General features: G+C 45.0%; 1 protein-coding gene across 1 annotated transcript in view; it reads left to right on the top strand.

Annotated features, from left to right (window-relative positions):
- The window catches only part of GRAMD1B (GRAM domain containing 1B), a 169,606-nt gene that overhangs the window by 108,963 nt on the left and 40,726 nt on the right, over positions 1 to 19,917 (top strand). The window contains 2 exon segments of the mRNA XM_043997300.1: positions 4,364 to 4,575; positions 12,988 to 13,008. Coding sequence (XP_043853235.1) covers positions 4,364 to 4,575; positions 12,988 to 13,008 — 233 coding nt within the window.

The raw sequence follows: 19,917 nt of genomic DNA, 5'->3' as shown, positions 1-19,917 counted from the left end.
CATGGGTTCAATTACTATCTCTGTACAAATGATTCTCAGATCTCTATCCAATGCTTGCTTGTCTTTCTCCTGCCTCTCGAGGCCTACTGGACATTGCAAATTGGATGCCCTGTAGGCTCTTCAAACATGTCGAATATGCAACTCGTTAGTTTTTTCTCTCCCAGACCTATATTTTTTCCATACATACCTAATTTCTGTTGAAGGCGCTGCCATCCTTCCAGTGATGCAGGTTTACAACCTTGGAGACATGTTCTAGTCCCCACCCCACATATCCAATCAGTTGCTATGCCTTGTTGCTTCTGCCTCACAAATATCTCCAGCATCTATTACATTCTGTCCACTTACACAGCCTACTATCTTTGTCCTAGTGCTCATCATCTCTCACCTGTACTATTGCTTTTTTGGTTTTTTTGGTTTTTTTTAGTGAGGCAATTGGGGTTAAGTGACTTGCCCCAGGGTCACACAGCTAGTAAGTGTTAAGTGTCTGAGGCCGGATTTGAACTCAGGTACTCCTGACTCCAGGGCCGGGGCTCTATCCACTGCGCCACCTAGCTGCCCCTCACCTGTACTACTGCAATAGCCTTCTTGGTTTCCTTGTTTTAGGTCTTCCCCTCCTCCAGGCTTGCCTAAACAATATTCCTAAACACAGATAATCCCCCTGCTCAATAAGCTCCCATGACTACCTATTAACTCAAGGGTCAAAATAAAACTCTTCTGAGTTTTAAAGGCCCTTGACAACCTGGCTCCAGCCTACTTTTTCCAGACATATACATCACTCCCCTTCACTACATTTTTTTGGTGCAAGCTAAACTGGCTTTTTTGTTCTTACCCCACAAGACACACTCAATCTCCTATCTCTGGACCTTTTCACAGGTCATCGTCTATTCCTAGAATGTCCTCTTTCCTCACCTACATCCTTGGGGAATCTCTGATTTTCCTTCAAAGCTCAGGTCAGATGCACTCACCTACATGAGGTCTTTTTGATCCTCCTCCTCCCCCCAGATGTTAGTGCCTCTCCTTTACTAAAAATATCCTCTTTATGTGGAATGTATATATGTTGTTTGCCTCTATGGAATATAAAAGGTTGGCATCCCCAGCATCTGGAGCAGTGCCTTATGTATAGTTGGTCCCTTAATAAATGCTTAATTGATTGATTGAATGATCTGAAAAATAATTCACATCCTTTAGAGATGGATTTATACCAAATGCTATCTGGCTGATCCAGAAAATCCCTTATACCAGTGGTGTCAAATTAAAATAGAAATGGGGGCGCCACTAATCCATATAAAAAGATCCCTGAGGGCTGTATATTGACTTAGCTTTAAGATGTAATGTTAAATATGTTTTTTTTTAATTTTGTTAAATATCTCTCAATTACATTTTAATCCAGTTCTGACTTCACTGGGAATATTGAGGGGCACATGTAACCGTTTAATTTTTGTTATCTTTCTATCACTTATTGATTGATTACTTTTCTGCATCTTAGGGGAATTTGCCTTTTTAGGCCTCCTAGAAGTTTTTTCAATTATTCTGACTGTGATCCAGGATGGGGAAATAGTTAAATGACCACGGGGAGGCTATTATAACAGACTCACTCTTTCCTTTCCATTACTCTTCCTGCCTGAAGGGGCCAGATGTACTATCTTATACTGACGTGTAGCAGGACCTGGATTTGGAGCTGTTTTTCTAGCAGTGGCAATAAGTTTGGGATAGGCCACTGGAGACTGTCTCTTAACTCGGTCTCCCTAGTGAACAAGGACATGAATGTGAGAGATAACTTACAGGAAGACAGCTATGGAGGAAGAAACATTTATATTGAATTAAGCCAAGCTGGGTTTAAGCCTTGATCTCTCTGGCACTTGGGGAATGACCCCAGATTTCTGTATGTCACCCAAAGGTTATGGTATAATTGGCCATGGAATAGGAGTGAGTCTAAAAGGAAGTCAATTCCCATGGACGTAGGCCACCCTCCTGAGTGTCGTGCCTAGGTATTTCCTACTTTTAGAGCCTAGACATCAACTAGTCCAGGGCTTCCTAAACTGTTTCCACTCATGACCCCTTTTTGCCTGAGAAATTTTTACACTAACCTCAGGTATATAGGTAAATGAAATAGGTATATATTCCTTTTACTGTTGCTAAATTTTTCACAACCCCCATATGGGGCCAAGACCCACAGTTTAAGAAGCTTTGATCTAGTTCTAGGGATTCCTTAACCCTTTGGAAAATCTATGGATAGTTTTCAGGGGGTCTGAATTTGGAATGTGGAAAAAATAGATAATTCTTTTCACTGACCTTACTTGAAATTAGCATTTTCTTCAGTTATGAAAAGTTTTTAAACATTAACTCTCATGAATGGTCCATAAGTTTTACCAGGCTTCCAAAGGGCTCTGTGACACAAAAAAAAAAAGCATTAGGGATCTCTCATCTGGGTCTGTCTTTCATTTTACTTAGGCCCAGAGAGGTTAAGTACTTTGCCCAGAGTAGCACAGTAAATGGCAGGCTTGGGATTTGAGCACGGGCATGCTGAATCCCCTCAATCTAGGACACTTCTCTGTTATATATACCATCTTATCAGTCTCTTCCTTGCTATCCTCTTTTGCCATCCTCCTCCCTTTCTTCTTTAGGTAACCTTATTGTCTTTGCTCCTTCTTCCTTCTCCAGCTACTTAACTCAGTTTTCCTTTTCTCTACTTCTATCCCTGGCTTTTTGTTCCCCTCAATTTCTCTCTTTTGGTCTCCCTTGGCTAGATCCTTCCCCCGCTCCCTGCAGAGGCTTTTGGAGAGGGGTAAGAAATCACCACTCCCAGGTGGGATTGTTTTATTGGAGAAAGATGATTTCCATTCTCAAATGAACCAAATGGAAAACCTAGGTTATAGCTTGTTTTGATGTGCTTTGTTTTGTTTTATGCAAATCTCAAAGTTCTTTCCCCTGCCCAGTGTTCCCTAAAGGGAAGTCCTGGGATGGCGGTCTCCAAGAGCATTTCCTGTAAATATGAGTGGTCACTTTCATTCTTTAAGGCATTGGTCAGGTAACATGCCTCCTATAGCTATCTGTGTTTGCATCTTATCTGTATCAACTGGATAAGAAGCTTTATGAGTGACTAGAAAGTGTCTCGTTGTTCAGACCTTTCAGACATGTCCACTCTTCATGACCCCATTTGGGATTTTCTGGCAAAGCTACTGGAGTGGTTTGCCATTTTCTTCTCCAGTTCATTTTACAGTTGAGGAAACTGAGGCGAACAGGGTTAAGTGACTTGGCCAGGGTCATACAGTTAGTAAGTGTCTGAGGCCAGATTTGAACTCAGGAAGATGAGTCTTCCAGACTCCAGGCTTGGCATTCTAGCCATTACACCATCTAGCAAGTGTACCCAAGAGGTACATTTTTTTTTGTGGGGCAGTGAGGGTTAAGTGACTTGCCCTGGGTCACACAGCTAGTAAATGTCAAGTGTCTGAAGCTGGATTTGAACTTAGGTCTCCTGAATCCAGGACCGGTGCTCAATCCACTGTGCCACCTAGCTGCCCCCAGGTACATACTTTTTGCTGAATTAAACTGTATCCCTTCCCCCCCCCATTCCAATTTCTTTCGCCCTCCTCCCTCCTTACTCCTTTACTATTAAAACTACTTCTTTATACTTTCTTCTTCCTCTAGAAGCACTTTAAAAGTTCACAACTGAATAAAGCACCTCCTAGTTTCTTATTCTCTCTTTGCCTATCTGTTTTTCTACACCAGAAAAAAAGAGGGTGGAGAGGGGAAGGGGTGAGAGCCTCAAAATCAATTAAAGAACATTTACATAAAGTGGATTTTTTTGAGGTGGAAAGTGAAAGTAGCATGGTGAATGTTTAGACAATTGGTGATAGGAATGTCTGAGGGAAAGTTTTTGCGTGATTATCTCTACACTGAGCAGTGGGGGAACTAGAACCACAATTTAAAAGGAAGCCACAGAAAGCAGGTAGTTAGAAATCAGAAGAACTGAGATGTATTTCTGGCTCTGTCCCTAAGGAATTCTGGGATGTTGGACAATACCTAACCTTCGAGAAGTACAAAGCCCTATCTAAATGCAAAGTAGTATTGATGCTGGCCATGTTGATGATGATATTGCCACAAAGTGGGGAACTTGATGAATTTCTCTACTTCCTTCTTCTTTTGCTCCATTTGCACCTGACAGCACACCACTGCCCTCTGCTGTCCGACGGTGGTCCTACTGCCCTTGCTTGAGCTGGGATGCTTTCTCCCAGTCCCCACTGGCCCCAGCTCTTACTGGTTCGCTGAGCCGGCACACCTCAGCGTCTCTTCTGCTACACCTCAGTAACCTCACTCTGCTTTTTCTCCCCCTTCTCCTCTCTCTCCACCCTGCCCCTGCAAGCACTGCCAGTAACTCAACCGCAGCACGCCTGCCTGCTCCCCCATCCTCCGCAAGCGGTCCCGCTCACACCACCCCGCAGAACCCGGACGGAGACACCATGGGTGGAGAAGGGCTCAGACCACTCCTCCGACAAGTCCCCATCTACACCAGAGCAAGGGGTACAGCGCAGCTGTTCTTCCCAGTCTGGCCGGAGCGGCAGCAAGAATTCCAAGGTGAGATGGAGGTGGAGATGGGGCGATGGAGAAGGGGAGAAGGGGAGATGAGGAAAGGGGGAGGAGTGCCCTCTGGTCTGCACTTGTCGGGGTAGCCCCAGCTCCCTGAGACCCCAATGGATGGGAAGGCGGGATGGGAGAGAGGGAGGGAGAGAAGGCAGCAGGTAGACACATTTATGACTAAACACACCAGAAATGAATAAATAATGCCCACAAACAAGTTTTTCTTCAATTGAAGTGGGAATCAGCCTAACTAGCAGCTAGACTTGGAGTCCTTATCCTCCCCACAGCAGGGAAGATATATGGGAGGGGTTGGTAAGGTGGCCAAGGAATCATTAGGAATTAGAGGACTTTCTTCTCCCCCTAGCCTCACTCAGGTCTCATTTCAGGATGTGAGCTAGAGGGAAGCCTCTTGTCCAGGGGCCCCAGTTGCCAGAGGGAGTCAGGAAGGCCCTTTGTGTGTTTTCTTTACTCTCCTTTCTTTCCTGGACCTGTCATTCCCTTGTTAATGGTCAACTCAATCCTCAACCTCTGCATCCCCTTGGTACCAGTCAGCTCAGTGTTCAGACTCACAGAAAGATTCTACAGGGAAGGGGCCCAACTCTGGGACACTATATTATTCCCTCTCCTCCATTACAGTATGTGAGCACCCCTACCTCCACTCAGACCCTGCATCCTGGGGACTTTTGGTTCCCAGGCTCCCAGGCCTCAGTTAGAACAGGGGAGGGGGAGCTTGGTGGCCCAGCTGAGGAGTGACTCAGATAAGGAGAGTTCCTTAGGTCCCCTGAATATGAGAAGGATGATCAGTCATTGGGATGACAAAGATTTCCTCCAAACCCATTTAAGTGATAATACTTTATATCTACATTCCTTTAGCACCATTATGGAGTCCTGGGGAGGTGGGGAAGGAGTTAGTCAGAGGTGTTTTTTGTCTAGTTGTATGTCAGGGAAGAAAGCCCAATAATTGGAGTTCATGGGAAGGGATGTCTGTCCCCATGGGTCACTATCCTTCATCCCTGGACCCTCAGACACTGGGAAGGGGGTGGTAACTTCTGGGTGTTGGGGGGGGGGGAAGTCTCTTCCCACCTGACTTTGTCTCTTGATTTCTTGTTCTTCTTCCCCTTCCTCTCCATCCCCTGACCCCTTCCCTTGCATGCTCGGTCCTTAGTCTCACAAGCGTCTCTCAAAAGTAAGACACCATCTCTCTGTCTGTCTCTCTCTTTCTCTCTCCCCTCTGCAGTAGAACTATCTGTAGTGCTCAGCAAACCAACCCTGAAACTGTCTTGCTTGGTCCTTTTCCAGAGGGGGCAGGTTCCATTTTTGTCCTGTCAGGTTGGCTTGAAGTCACTGAGGGCCCATTTGTGTTGTGCCAGAGATCTGAGAACAGGCCCAACCCATCACACATGGGATTACTGTATCAACTGATTCATTCTCTGTTCCCAAGACAGTCTCATGTTGACTCTGCATTACTCTCAGTTCCCTCCTTATCTGGGGCTGACTATTATTCAGAATTCTAACAGTGGCAGCTTCATTTATTCGGGAATGGAGGGTACATCCCTAACTAGGGAATCCTATTAGATTCACCTATGGGTCTTAAGCTACCATACCGTGGTGCTTTGGCTGGGGGTTAGGGGTTTGGGGAAGGCTAATAGTTATGTAATTCATGGAGTGTTCTCATGGTCCCACATCATGTATATTATATATCAGTGACCTCAAGAGACCCACCTGAACATCCCCTCACCCTCTTACCAAGTCTTTCAGAGCAGCTCAGCTTTAAGCATCCCTTATCAACATTCCTTGTCCCCCTCTCCCACAGTCCTGTGGAAGGTGGGTATTCTTAGGCTCTTGGATCTCGATCGGGAAATGGAATGCACCCACTGGTAGGGCATGGTACCAATGACCTGTGGTTGGTGAGCTGAAAATAGTTCTGGTCAGACCCTATGTGGATGTGTGAGTACTCTCTAGTGACTTTAGAACTTCAGAAGGAAATGGGGACCCTAGAATGGAGTCCATGAGATGAGGAATAGGCTATTGATCATTTCGTCTTGGGAATAGGCCAAGAAATAGATTTAAAGATGTAAGAAGAGAAGGCTGAGGATTGACTTGTTAACAGTCTTCTACTAGTTGAAAGGTTATTTGGGGAAGATGATGAGTACTTATTCTCCCCGTCAGTGGAAGAAAATTTGAAAAAAAAAATGGGGCTTAAGATACAACAGGGAGGATTGAAGTTAGAGACACCTCTTAGGCATGAGAATTATGAGATATTGGTACTGGATCATAGACCCCAGAGATTTAGAGCTAGAAGGGACTTCAGAAGCCTCATATAACCCTTTGTTTTTCATATTTAAATGTTTCCCTTGGCTTTTACCTAAGCCCTTCATATTACTGATGAAAAGACTAAGGCCCATAGGGTTTAAGTGACTTGCCTAAGATCACACGGGTATTAATTAAGTGGCAGAAACAGGGCTTGAACCACAAATCCTGCACTCTTTCTACTGTATGGAAGTGGCAGAATCTTTTTCCTTCAAGATATTTAAGGTGAAGTGGCACATTTCATGATTTTAGTTGGCATAGTTAGGTCTGAAGTTAGGGAGCCACCTAAGGTCACCTTAAACAACCTTTGCAAGCTTGAGGAATATGATAGCCCTGAGAAGCCTGCCCCAAGTGAGGAGAGTTTAGCTCCAGAGAACTCGGAGCTGCCTGTGGTAGTTACTTGCTTAAAACAAGGTCATTTTTTCTTCTTTCCTTGGGACTCTGTTTCAGAAAAACCCCTTGGCCTCCAGCCCTAGCACAAGTTCAGAGTCTCCTTCCACAGGGAATGTTCTCAGTGCACAATGACTGATAATGATGCTAAGACTTTATCTTACTTATTGAGAACTTGATTGTGTTGTACTCTGTGATTTTCTTGCTGTCAAGAAGCCTCTGCATTATTTAGGTAGATTGAACATCATGAGTGGCACAAACATAGTAGGGTCTAAGTAGAAAGGCTTTGGGGAGAAGGGAGTACCTGAGCTAAGCCCTAAAAAATAGGGAAAACTTTGATTGGTAGGACAGATTGGGGTGGATGTGGGACCTAGAACCATGTGGAACCAGTAAATCAGCCAATTCATTTGGATAGTAGACTATCTAAAAGTAAAAGTATCCACTTTAACTATTGGTGGAGATTCAAAGAGAGTAATATAGTTCCTATCCACATGGAGCTTTTAGTCTAGTAGGGGAGATAGGACATATACACAATAATGATACAAAATAAATTATTATAAGTTTATGAAAGAGGTCCAAATAAAGTTCTCTGAAAGTTCGGAGACCACCTAACTAGGGGAAATCATAGAAGGGATGAAGGAAGAGATAATCTTTGAGCCAGGCTTTAAAGGACTTAACCTAACCAGTGAAGATTGTAAAGAAAGGGCATTCCATATGTAGGTAATTAGATGAGCAAAAGCCCTGGGGTGAGAAAATTCAGGGCGTGTTCAGGATATTTTCTAGTTTTGTTGGTCTGCAGAATGTATGAGGAAATTGTTTGAGATACAGCTGGGAAGGTAGGTTGGAATCTGACTAGAGAAACTTAATCGGAATTTTGGACTTTAGGTTGTAGGCAGTGGGAAAGCATAAGGAAGAAGTATTGAAGGGGATGAGATTGGAGGCATAGAGACTGGTTAAGGTTATTATAGTTAGTGAGCTATGGCCTTGGATAATGAGAGCCTCATGTAGGTGGATCTATTGCTTCCTAATACAAAACTGAGACTGGTATTTGGAGTACACAGTGATATGAGATTAGATAGTGAAGAATATATATCCTACACACGGGGAGAGGGTAGAACATCAATAAGCCAAAGAGGAAAATTCCTGTGTTTTGCCCCAAAAGCAAGAGGTAAGGAGGAGGCCACAAAAAATGGGGTAGGAGGAACCACCATGGAGCATACCCTACTTCCTCTCTTCTATCCCATCACCCAGGAGTAGTAAGACAGTATCTGCAGGTGACCAGAGTGAATCCAAGACAGTATACAAAATATTCAGGCCCTCATTTTTATTCCTCATGCCCTTACCTCCCCATCTAGTCTTGACATTATCTATCCCATCACAGGATTGTTTCTATCCATAAGATCTGGATGGGATCTTAGAAATCACCTAATCTAACAACCCTATCTTGTTACAGATGAAAATCAGTTTCAGGGAGTCTGAGAGAGTGACTCACCCTAGAGAATAGCAAAGGGAGAATTCTAACACAGACCCTGTGACTCTAAACCTTACCCCACTACCTCTCTTGACACCTAAATGAGCTAGACAGTTCTACTTCTTCCAGGAAACACCAGACTTTGGCTTGATGGACAGTTGTACTGGAGCTTGATGTAGGCTTAGGTGTAGCTATGCCTAGGTGCTACTTAGAGTATGTTTTAGTTTCCTTCCTGAATCAATGGAGTTCTTAGAAATGGGTACGTTCCCAGAGCATCTCAGGTGACTGAGACATTCCAACCCCTAGTTCTGTAGTAATGATTTTTAGCCACCAGAGGGAGCAACAAAACCTGATTCCAGCTCTTATTTCCCAATGGAGATGGTTAGTTGCTAAGTCAGTGCTGGGTCTTTCTCAGCCAATTTACTCTGTAAATGTTACAAGCCCTAATTCGGTGACCTGAGCCCCATGACCATGGCCTGTCCCTCTGTGCTTAGTGTGTTTGCCCAGTCTGTGACTCTTCTTTGGCCTCTGTGGCCCTGACCCCCTTCTCCTTTGTTTCACATTTCTCCTCTCCCCCCCCCCCCCCGCATCAGTTCTAATTTTTCTGATTTTCTTTCCAGTATGACAGACTAAACCTGATCAAAGTAAGGAGCCATTTTTTCTCACCCCCCACTGACTGTCCAGCTACCAGTGATGTCCTCTAGTCTTCTCCTTCGTCTTCCTTTTCTTTGCTGACTCTGCCCACCCCTTCCCCTAGTATTCAGTAGATCTTTCCAGTTCTGCAGGCAGCAGTCAATGCCAAGATAACTTCTCATCCTTTTTCTATCCATCTTTGGTTCCTTTAGCTCTTCCCTTGCTTCTGCTAAAGAGGGTGAGAAGGCATTTTCTCCCCTTTGCCATGCTGCTCCCTGTATCCTTCTCCTGTAGGTCTGCCATTAAGGCGGTTCTACTGATCCCCCCTTCCCTGTATCCTAATATTAAAAGTTTCCCAGATCCCCCAGCCACTTACAGAACCCATCCCCTCATGTCCCGCCTCCTTTGGTCCTCTTCTGCCTTCTGGTCCTCTCTTCTTGTGGTAAAGGAGCACTGGGAGAGAAGGATTTAGGGCTTATCTGGGTGGGTTAAATCAGAATAGGCCCATTCACTTGCTCTTAGATATTCCCCTTTTCATTCTCAGTAACCAGGAGATGGAGCCAATAACCTCTTCTAGCCTAGACACAGTGTCAAGCTAAGACAAGATTTGATGAAGTAGGAACAGGAGAATCAGTCCTAGATAGCAGGCTCCTGGTCCTCCTGGAGCTTGGCAAAAGACTGGCCAGGACCAGATCATGCCTGCATGTGTACGTGCGTGCGTGCATGTGTGCGTGTGTGTGTGACAGACAGAGAGACAGAAAGACAGTGACAGACTGAAACAGAGGGGGAAGGAGAGAGGAAGAGATAATTAACCTTGCCATGCTATAGGCACAGTGTTTCTAATCCCGTAATCCCAAGTGGTGTCAACTTCTTTCAGGAAGAGAAATTAGTTTTCAAGATTGGCTGGATTTTGCCCAGTTGATTAAGAACTCCAGGGTGGGAAAAGAGAATGTTGTGATGAAAGTGTGAAGTCAGGTGACATTGGGTAGGCTCATGAACATCTTGTGGTAGGGAATTGAGGAATCAGGCTGCCTGATAGTATGGCCTTAGGCAGTGTGAAGCATATAGTATAATATTAACATGAGCTTACTTGCTACTTGATGCTCACAAAGCACTTTCCATACATGGTACCGTATGTTCAATCATTCACATTTATGTAGCACTTTAGAAAAGCATCCTGTAATAGAACTGGTTTTGGATTCCAGGAATACCTGAGTTCAGGTCCCCACCTTTGGCACAATACTGGCTGTGTTGACCCTAAGCAAATCACTTTCCTTGCTCTGTGTAACTCTCTAAGACTGTAAATTGCAAAGAAGGTACCAGTCTCTATTGGTAAAATAGAGTCCCTCATCTGGGAGTTTCCTCTCCCAGTGAAATCACCTGTCCACTTCTTCTCTGTATGGTATTTTTTCAGCTGATGAACACTATCATTATGTTGCAAGTAATGTAAGCAATGTAAGGGACTCTCATACCATCTTATGGGTGAGGAAACTGAGGCTAACAGAGATCAGGGACTTGTCCAGGGTCACACAGTGAGTGCGGATTAGCATGGGAGGAGTATTGCCATGAGCAGGGAGAGTGTGATGACTAAAAATATGAGAAACAAAGTATTTGGGAATTTATCATTTTGTTATAGGCCAGCAGGTTATTAATAAAAAGAAGTCTATTGGCTGTCTCTTCTCAGGCCAGAGACCCCATCGTGGCGGTTCATGTACCCTTCCAAACAGTAGGAGGTCCTGTCACAAAGCTATCAAATCCAATTAGTTTAACAACATCAAAACTATTGTTTGAACATGATTTGGAGGTGGGTTATATTTAAAATGAAGTCCAAGGATACATGACTCAGGGTCACTCAACATGACGTCAGAGAAAGAATATAAGACCTGCACCCAAATTAAATTTCTATCGAGGGATGTCTGTGCAGGGCCAAAGTCCTTCTTCAGCTATCTAGACAAAAGGATCTGTCTCTAACCAAGGCTCCTTTGTTTTTTTTTTGTTGTTTGTTTGTTTGTTTGTTTGTTTTTTTGCAGGGCAATGGGGGTTAAGTGACTTGCCCAGGGTCACACAGCTAGTAAGTGTCAAGTGTCTGAGGCCGGATTTGAACTCAGGTACTCCTGAATCCAGGGCCGGTGCTTTATCCACTGTGCCACCTAGCCGCCCCCTCCAAGGCTCCTTTGTAAGCCTGGTTTGGGCTTGAGCCAGATAAAAAGATTTGATGGAATCTCTCAAGGAGAGCTTGCCTTTGGGGGAGAGGGGAAAAGGACTAAGAAAGAAGGGGAGATCACTGGGTCCCCCAAGATATCAATTATTCATTATTTCTCACAGAAAGGTAGGTCAGGATTTGTGCCAGGTCTCCTTCTAGCATACCAAGCTGTCCAGTCTTGCTTGAATAACGCACCTAGGAGATGGGTTGTGTCGGCTTAGTGTGTCCCAGTCTCTTTCTTGTAACCCCCTTTAATCAGGGAAGAAGGAGCTGGTCCATGACTTTTTCTGATTTTTTTAAATGCAAGAATTGGTGAGAAATCTTAGGGTCGCTGGGGTGGCAGCTATAGTCCTCACCATACATACCCACTCACAGACCCTAACCCACTCCCCCCCTCATACACAGGTATACATGAGCATATAAGCATATGATACAGAAGATGAGCTTCTGAGGAGGCCAGCTGGCATGCTCAGACTCTGAGACTTAGGGGTATAACTAGCTAGCTGGGGGCTTCCCTCTTCCATCTTTCACTAGCAGGAGATTCTCTGATTCTAAAAGAAACACTGATTCCCTCCAGCAAAGCTAATCCAAGTGGAGGAGGTCAGTCTTACCCAGGCTCTTTCCCTAGGAATAGGGGTAAGGTTGCAGACCCACAAGAAAAGGGGAAGAGAGCAAGGCTTTCTCCAGGACTCTTGAGAGGAGATCATTTCAGTCCACTCGAGGCTCTTAAGTGTGAATCAGCTTCCTCTCCCTCCTATGTAGACAAGCTCTCTTTAGGACAAGGCTTTGTTTTGTTTTATTAATTCCCTATGAAATAAGTTAGGTCAGGAGCTTTCATCCTTTCTCTCAGATCAAGATTTGAATGAGGGAGCCTGCATGCAGCAGTCCCCCCCTCCAGGACTGCCCTCCCATACCCAACCCACCCTAGAGTGGGGCCGCCTTGGAGCACAGTGTGGTTGGAGTTTCTCTCTGTACTTTGCTCTGGCTTGGACAGCTTTAGGGCAAGGTCCCTGATTGCCCACAGAGAGCATCCCTGTCCTCTATCAGAAGACGCTGGAGTTTCTGATGGGGAAGCCTGTCTGTGTTTAGCTATTGCTGGGGCTGTTGTCCGGCTGCTACCCCATCTTCACTGGGATTCCAGCATGCATTGCTCTGGGGTGGAGGTGGGGCTCTTTTCAGAGCGGCCCTTACTCTCTCACCTTGAAAAAAGGAGGACCTTCCTTTGCCCATAGAATGGATATTAAACTGCTTTGGGACTCCTGCCTACCCTACCTTCCTCTGCTGTTCATGTAACTGCCCTGCCACCTCCCCATCCCCACTGCCTTGAGCCATTGATGCTCTGGCCAGTCTTACCATCTCTACCCTGACTAATTTTACCTTCTCTTTTATTTTGTCCTTTCAGAAAAGCCAGAGTTGGTATAACGTAAGTACTCGTGTTTCTCTTCACTCTGGGTACATATAAGGTGGGTGGTGGGGTTGAGGGAGGCAGGGGATTGAGATGGTCTGGAGAGCAGCTTGGCCTTTATCCTAGGACTCAGGCCTGGGGGTCAGGGAAGTGGGTTTCTCTCCTTGTCTATCACCTTCTTCAAAATACACACAAATATCACTGTCCTACTGCAGGATACATTTGATATTGGGTTATTTAGGGATGTCAGACTGAGCTGTTTGGCTCTGCTTTATTCCCAACAACATAGTTCTTTGACCTTTGTCTGAGGCTCACCGGACATTGCAAGAGAAATGGGTAATTCAGTGGACAGAATGGTTTTCTGGATGAAGGCATAGTGCTAGTATTGTATAATAGAGGGCCAGCATAGGAGTCTGGAGTTAGGGACAAAGCAGATTTTGGGGGAAGATGAGTGGTCATGGTAAGGTCAGCAGATAGGGCTGAGCCACACGATTTGGGATACAGGGTAATTTCTACCAAGTAGCATTGTTTGCCTCACAAACTGAAATTTCATGGAATAAGGTACTGAAGGAAAAAAGGGAAAATGGGACTGGGTTAATAACATGGAAATTAGTTAGAAGGGGAAGCTCAAAACATGCACATCAGAACCTTTAACTCCATGTAGGACACACAGAGAAAATCAAGAACAAATAAGTAAAGGTTTATAACCCACAATTCAGAACATAAAATTCAGACTAAACTGTCAGGGAAGAGAAATAATGAAAAGAACAAAGCAAAGCCAAACTTCTTAGAAAGAAAAGGTATAGTAAAAGAAAATGAATGAAACTAAGAAGCTAGAGGGAAAAGAGATTTTGAACTAACAAGGAAAAGAGAAGAAATAGATAACTAAATGCATATTTTAATGACCTGGTCCTGTGATTTCAATGATGTTGGGAGCTCCTGTTGAGTAACTTCCTCTACAAATGCAGGTCGGCATATTCTCTGCAGTCGATATGCTTAGTGAGGTGCCTGGGCCTCTGAGAGGTTGGGGCTTTTCCTTGGGTCACATAACCAGGATGTGTCAAAGGACTTGAGCCCAGCCTTCCTCAACAGGACTCTTTCTGACTCTGCAGCCAATTCTGTTTCCTATGCTGGGGGGTGGGGGGGGTGGATCAGGGAGAAAGGAAATTAAGATTTTAAGAGTAGGTGAGGAATATAGAAAGTGGCAGGGACCAGGGTATTGGGGAGAAAGATGATAAACATGGTCAAATAGAATAGTGTTCTAGGAACACTAGGAACTCGTTTGTAACTGCATAGGTTTGGGGGAGAAAAAAACCGGAGCCATCCTTGAACTCTTCTCCTCACTCCCTGATCTATATCTGGGCAACAGAGGTCCTGAGAGAGGACCTCTCTAGTTACCTATTGTTGTGTTGAAATGAGCTTCAAGATTTTAAATCTTTTTCTGGAGTCTGTTGGCAAGTTACTCAACTGAGCTTCCTGCCCAACTGTACTTTGTCCTTTGGGGTGGCTCAGTGAGGATTTACATTAGGAGATAGGAGTCTGTGACCTGGCTTGACCTTATTCTATACCTTATTATACCTCTTGATCCCTAACCTCACTTTTATAGTCTCCTCAGCTCTCTCTGCATCACCTTGTCTCTCTTCTCAGAAACCTGGAGCCAGAAGCTGTTTCTAGAGAAAGACCATCTCCCATTTCCTGTCCCCTTAGCCTTTGCAATTCTTTGACCACCCTGAAGGGATAGTGTTTATGTGAGGGGGGGGGAGGAAGGAGGGTAATAAAGAATATTAGAGCAGAGATTCCATTTGGTGAGGGATATAAGAGATGTACTGAACCCGAGAGAGAGAGAGAAAGAAAGAGAGAGAGAGAAGGAAACTAGGGTCCAGATACAATTGTAGGGATTTGCGCCAAAATCAATACAGGCTTTGTATATCCATGTTTATGTACAGTGATGTTCTAACATCAAGCACAAATCAATTCCCATGAGATCTTAAACATTATTCTCCCGTACTATTGTGTCCAACCCATACTGAATTGAGCTTAGGGGTTCATGGCCCTCAGTATCACACTGAATCCCTAAAAGGAAGGCCATGAGACTGATGGGGGTCTCTTTTCTTCCTTTAGTTTGAACTGTGATAAACTGCTACATTCCGGAGTACACCCCACCCCCAACTCCCCCCACCCCCTACCTCATTCCTTCCTGAAGTCAATACATTGACCCTGGGATCTGAACTCTGCTTCCCTTGCCCATTTATTCAGGACAAGGTCACTAACCAAAGAGAAAAAAAAGCTCCTTTTGTTTAGACATGTAAGTGGGGGTTGGCAGTCTGCCTTCCTAGGAGTTGAATACCCAAGGCAAGGAGTTTGTCTGACTGATCCAAGCTTCCTTTTGGGGTGCCACACATTTCTCCGACACCTGCCCCCACCCTCCACCCATGGGAGCTGTGTGCTATACCCCCCAGAAGGAAAGGAGAAAAAAACACTGAAACAATGACTAACTGAATAATTAAAATAGTTTCCTTATCAGAATTTGACAGACGCACCTCTTTCATTTCTTGATCTCTGACCTCATCCTCTCTATCTTCTTTGCCTTATAGACTTTTCTCCTCCTCCTTTTCTCTTGTCCTTTCTTTTCCCTCCTTTTTCTTCTCCACTTTCTTCTTCTCTGCTTTGCTTGTCTTTTCTCCTTTCCCCCTTCTCTTCTTCACTTGAATTCTTCTTTTCTAGCTTTCTTTCCCTCTTCTCCCTTTCCCTTTCCCTTAAAACTCAGTTTCTGAGCATGAATGGGCCAAAATTGCTATCGGCAAGTAGTACAGAGATGATGGGATCCTGGAGATAGATCATGACCCTGGACTGGGAAGATGTGAGAGGCTGGGTTCTACAAGAAGGGACCCAAATGTCAGAGGACACTTTCTTAGACATTCCTGTTTCAGGTTCTAGAAAGCTCCTGAAGTTCTGATGATGACCAGACATATTAGAAGACAACAAACCAAGTGGGAACAGCCAGAGGTTTGATTTGAGGTGCCAGATAGAGTCTGTCTGCAACTAGAAACTTGCTGAAAAGCTGCATCTTCTCCTGCTCAATCCTTACACATCAATCCTCCCAAACAAACTGGTTTCTTTCTTCTACCCCCAGGGGTATCCTACTCTGGGAAGCCAAATGAATTAATTCATGACCAAGTATCTATGCACCACAAATCATTAGCTCACTGTGGTCTTTTTTCAAAGGTACCTTAAATTGCTGTGTACATCTCAAAAGTCCTTCCTGTGTAACTTCACACCAGAGATTCCTGCAGGGACCCAGACTTGACAGAATTTAGGGCCTACCACGATCAGCCTTTTCTCCTCTTCCTCTTTGTTCCTGCCCTGCCCACCAAACATATACACACTCCCTCCTCCTTGCCCCTGCCCCACCACCTAACACTGAACAATTTCCTTGTCTACTTGGTTCCAGCTCAGGGCCTCCAGTTGTGGTACTACAGGCTCCCAGGCCTGCTTTTCTCTTGGTTCTATTGAGATGGGCTGCATACTCGGTAACAGAGTGTTGAGGAGGGAAGTGGAATCCCATAAGGGAGAGGGGACAAAGCTTAAATGACTATGGTTGAAGGAGACAGATGGGAGAAATAGCCCATGGCTTGGGGCTTCAATTTCTGTGGAAGAGAAGTAGGGGGTAGAGACAAGGAGCCAAACAGACTTTATGGGGAGGTGGTAAGGAACGCCAGTCAGGCTGGGCCCCCTCAATTAGAGAACCTTGTTCTGCTGCAATGCTGTTCAGTCACTCTGTGGTTCTCATGTTTGATATCCTTTCTCTCTCATCTTTCTGTTTTTTTCTCCATGTGTTTTTCAGCATGAGAGACAGCACATCCGGAGAGTAAGCACCGGCTGCCTTCTGTGTACTTAACGTAGTCCATAGTGCCCTCGGGGGCCAGCTGAAAGCAGCTCTGGGAATTGGGCTGGGTGGGCTGCCTTTCCCCCATGAGACTGGCCTCTTCTGGAGGGCCCTGCCAGATGATCCTTTTCTGGCCTTAGCCTCCAGTAGGGAAATTTAGTGGAAGTTAAACACAGCCCATGCCATAAGATAAGCATGTTTTCCCATGCTAACCTTACATTATGGTTAGACCCAATCCTGGGGAAGTCAGTGTCTTCATCCACATGGCAGAGGCCTAGACATACTTCTCCAAGCACACCTGAGTGCCTGAGCAATCCCGGGCATGTGCCTGCTTATATAAATCTGTGCTCTCATTGTGTGCACATACTTCCCTCTATACTGGCATCAGACCACACCCACAGGCTTTAGCCTGTGTCTAGATCCCTGCTGATGTTCAGGCTCTCCTGGTTGGCTGAGCCCACATCAGAGAACATCAGAAAGGCATGCCAACCTTTTAAAGGAGTCTTCCTATGATTCCATGAGCCAACCCTTGCCCTGGTCCTGCTGCTTTGAACTGGTTTTCTTGATATTCTCCTCTGAGCCTGTTTGATCCTCCCAATCGAGGGGCAGCTAGGTGGCATAGTGGATAGAGGGTTGGGCCTGGAGTCAGGAAGTTCTGAGTTCAAATCCAACCTCAGATACTGACTAGCTGTATGACCATGGGCAAGCCACCTGACCTCTATCTGTCTCAGTTTCCTCAATTGTAAAATGGGGATAATAATAGCACCTACCTCCCAGGATTGTTATGAGGATCAAATGAGATCATATTTGTAAAGCACTTAGCACAGTGTCTGGCACATGGTAGGTACTTACTAAATGCTTGCTCCCTTCCCCCTTTCCACTTAAATGCTACATCTGTGATACCAGTCTTTCGAGAGTGGTTCCTTTTGTCTCTCCTTTTTCTCTTGCTTTTCCTTTCTTAGATCTGTCCATGAACTTCCCTTTGTCAGAACTCTTCCTTAAAGGAGGGAGGGGGGAGAGATAATGCTAATATGCCATTTCCCATAGTTACCTTGAGGGGTGAGGTGCCATACTCCGGGCAGAATCTCCCCAAATGACAAGGGATTGGGCTGCCCTAGATACAGAACCAAAGAAAGACCTGTTCGGAGCCAATCCTTTTAGGACAAGCAGGTTGGCATTTCTCATGATGATGATGTGCAAGAAAGACACCTCCAAGTTCCCATAGAGATGGTAGGGAGCCCAGCCTAGACTGAGCACCAGGAAAACACCCCTGTCTCCCAGCTCTCCCCACTGAGAGTCTTAGAAGTTGGAAGGGATTTCTGAGGTCTTCAAATGCTGGAGCAGGAATCTCCTCTCTGCCACACCCCTGTCAAAGGAAAATATAGTGTCTCCATGAAGACATCCAGTGATGGAGAGCCAATTACATCCTCAGGCCAGCAACCCACTTATAAATGGTTTTAATTTAATCTCAAGGCAGTAGAAAAGTGGCCAGAAGGGATAGAGGAAGCAATGACAAATAAAAGATGGAGGAAGAAAATAAACAGGAAGGTGAATTTAGAATGCTCAAAAGGAAGGATTTAAGGGAAAGGCATCTTTCCCTTTTCCCTCTCCCAGTGGACTGCACAAGACCCACCAGGGACATAGGGGTTCAATCGCCTCCTCCTGCAGGGAGCAGTGCAGAAGGGCACATACTCTATGAACATGGATGGATTCGTTGTGGTGGACACATGGCTGGAGGCAGCATTGGGACCATCCTCCCTCCCCCAAGAGATGGGTCAATGTGCTTGCCTTCTCTCTTCCTGTTGGTGATTTTTGTTGCGTGTTCTGACTGCATCAGAGCCTTGGTTGGCATGTAGTTGGTACCAGAGAACAGTGCCACAGAAAACCTGGCAACTTTTGCTATTCTGGTTACCAGGTTCCCTAAAAGTACTTGAGTTAGTAGGCAGCTGCCTGCTGCCTACACAGTGTGATTTGAACAGAAAAAGGGATGATTCTGGAGAAAGTTAAGAGGAAAGGGAGCTGGGGGATTGAATCAAACAGATTGGATCAGAGGAGGATGACTTAAAAAGGTCAAGATAGCACCAGGAAAGAAATCCTAGAAGAGATGGATAATAAGAAGGATTGTCCAGCTTGTCTGGGATTTGATAAAGGGAGGTCCATTACCTTCTTCTCTGATCAAACTACCCATCCCCTAATCCTGCTTTGCTCTGTGTATTCCTACTCCTCCAACTTCTCTGCCTATTTCTTCTACTCTTATTTCTAGTTCTTCTTTTCCCATTGCTGTATCACCTCTTCGTTTCTTCCCATGCTCCCATTTCCTAGCTTCTAGGCTTTCCATAGTCTATTTAGTTGGAAGCTTCTGTTTATTTCTATCAGAGGTCAATACCCAAATTAATTTCTCTCCCAACCCCTCCTTTTGCCAATGCAGAGAGAGTAAGTACCACTCAGTCCCAGCTCCCCATGTTTATCATAGAGTTAATATTTACCCTGGGGTTACTTCCCCCTCCACTGGCCTCAGGATCCTGCTTAACAGTGCACCTCTTCATAAGTAGGGAGCAGGAGGCAAAGGTAGACAAATATGGAGGTGCATCCTCCTGGATGTTATCTATTTGGGTGTAACTTGCTCCCACCCCATTATAGCTGGGACAAGCATAGCGTCATTTGCCATGTCCCTTAGTGATACTATAAAGGCAAGGATTCTTAACAGTATCTATGAACATTAAAAATTTTTTGATAACCATTTGAAAATAATTGGTTTCCTTTGCAATCCTGTATATTTTATTGGATGAAATTAATAACATTATTCTAAGAAGGGGTCCTTAGGATCCGTCTGAGTACCAAGGGGTTAAGAACTCCTACTATCAGGGAATTGTTTTCAGGCTCCTGGTTCCTCTAGATCTGAGGTCTGAGGTAGGAAAGAAGAGGAATAAATAGAAAGACCATTGGTATTTGAGTGACTCTGTGAGGAGCTGTTGCTGAACCCTGCCCTTTTGTCTAGGATGAGAACAGCACAGGGAAAAGACATGGTACCCTGAGATTGG

The sequence above is a fragment of the Dromiciops gliroides genome, chromosome 3, assembly GCF_019393635.1.
Source record: "Dromiciops gliroides isolate mDroGli1 chromosome 3, mDroGli1.pri, whole genome shotgun sequence".
Lineage (NCBI taxonomy): Eukaryota > Metazoa > Chordata > Mammalia > Microbiotheria > Microbiotheriidae > Dromiciops > Dromiciops gliroides.
This window is presented reverse-complemented; position numbering and strand designations above follow the sequence as displayed.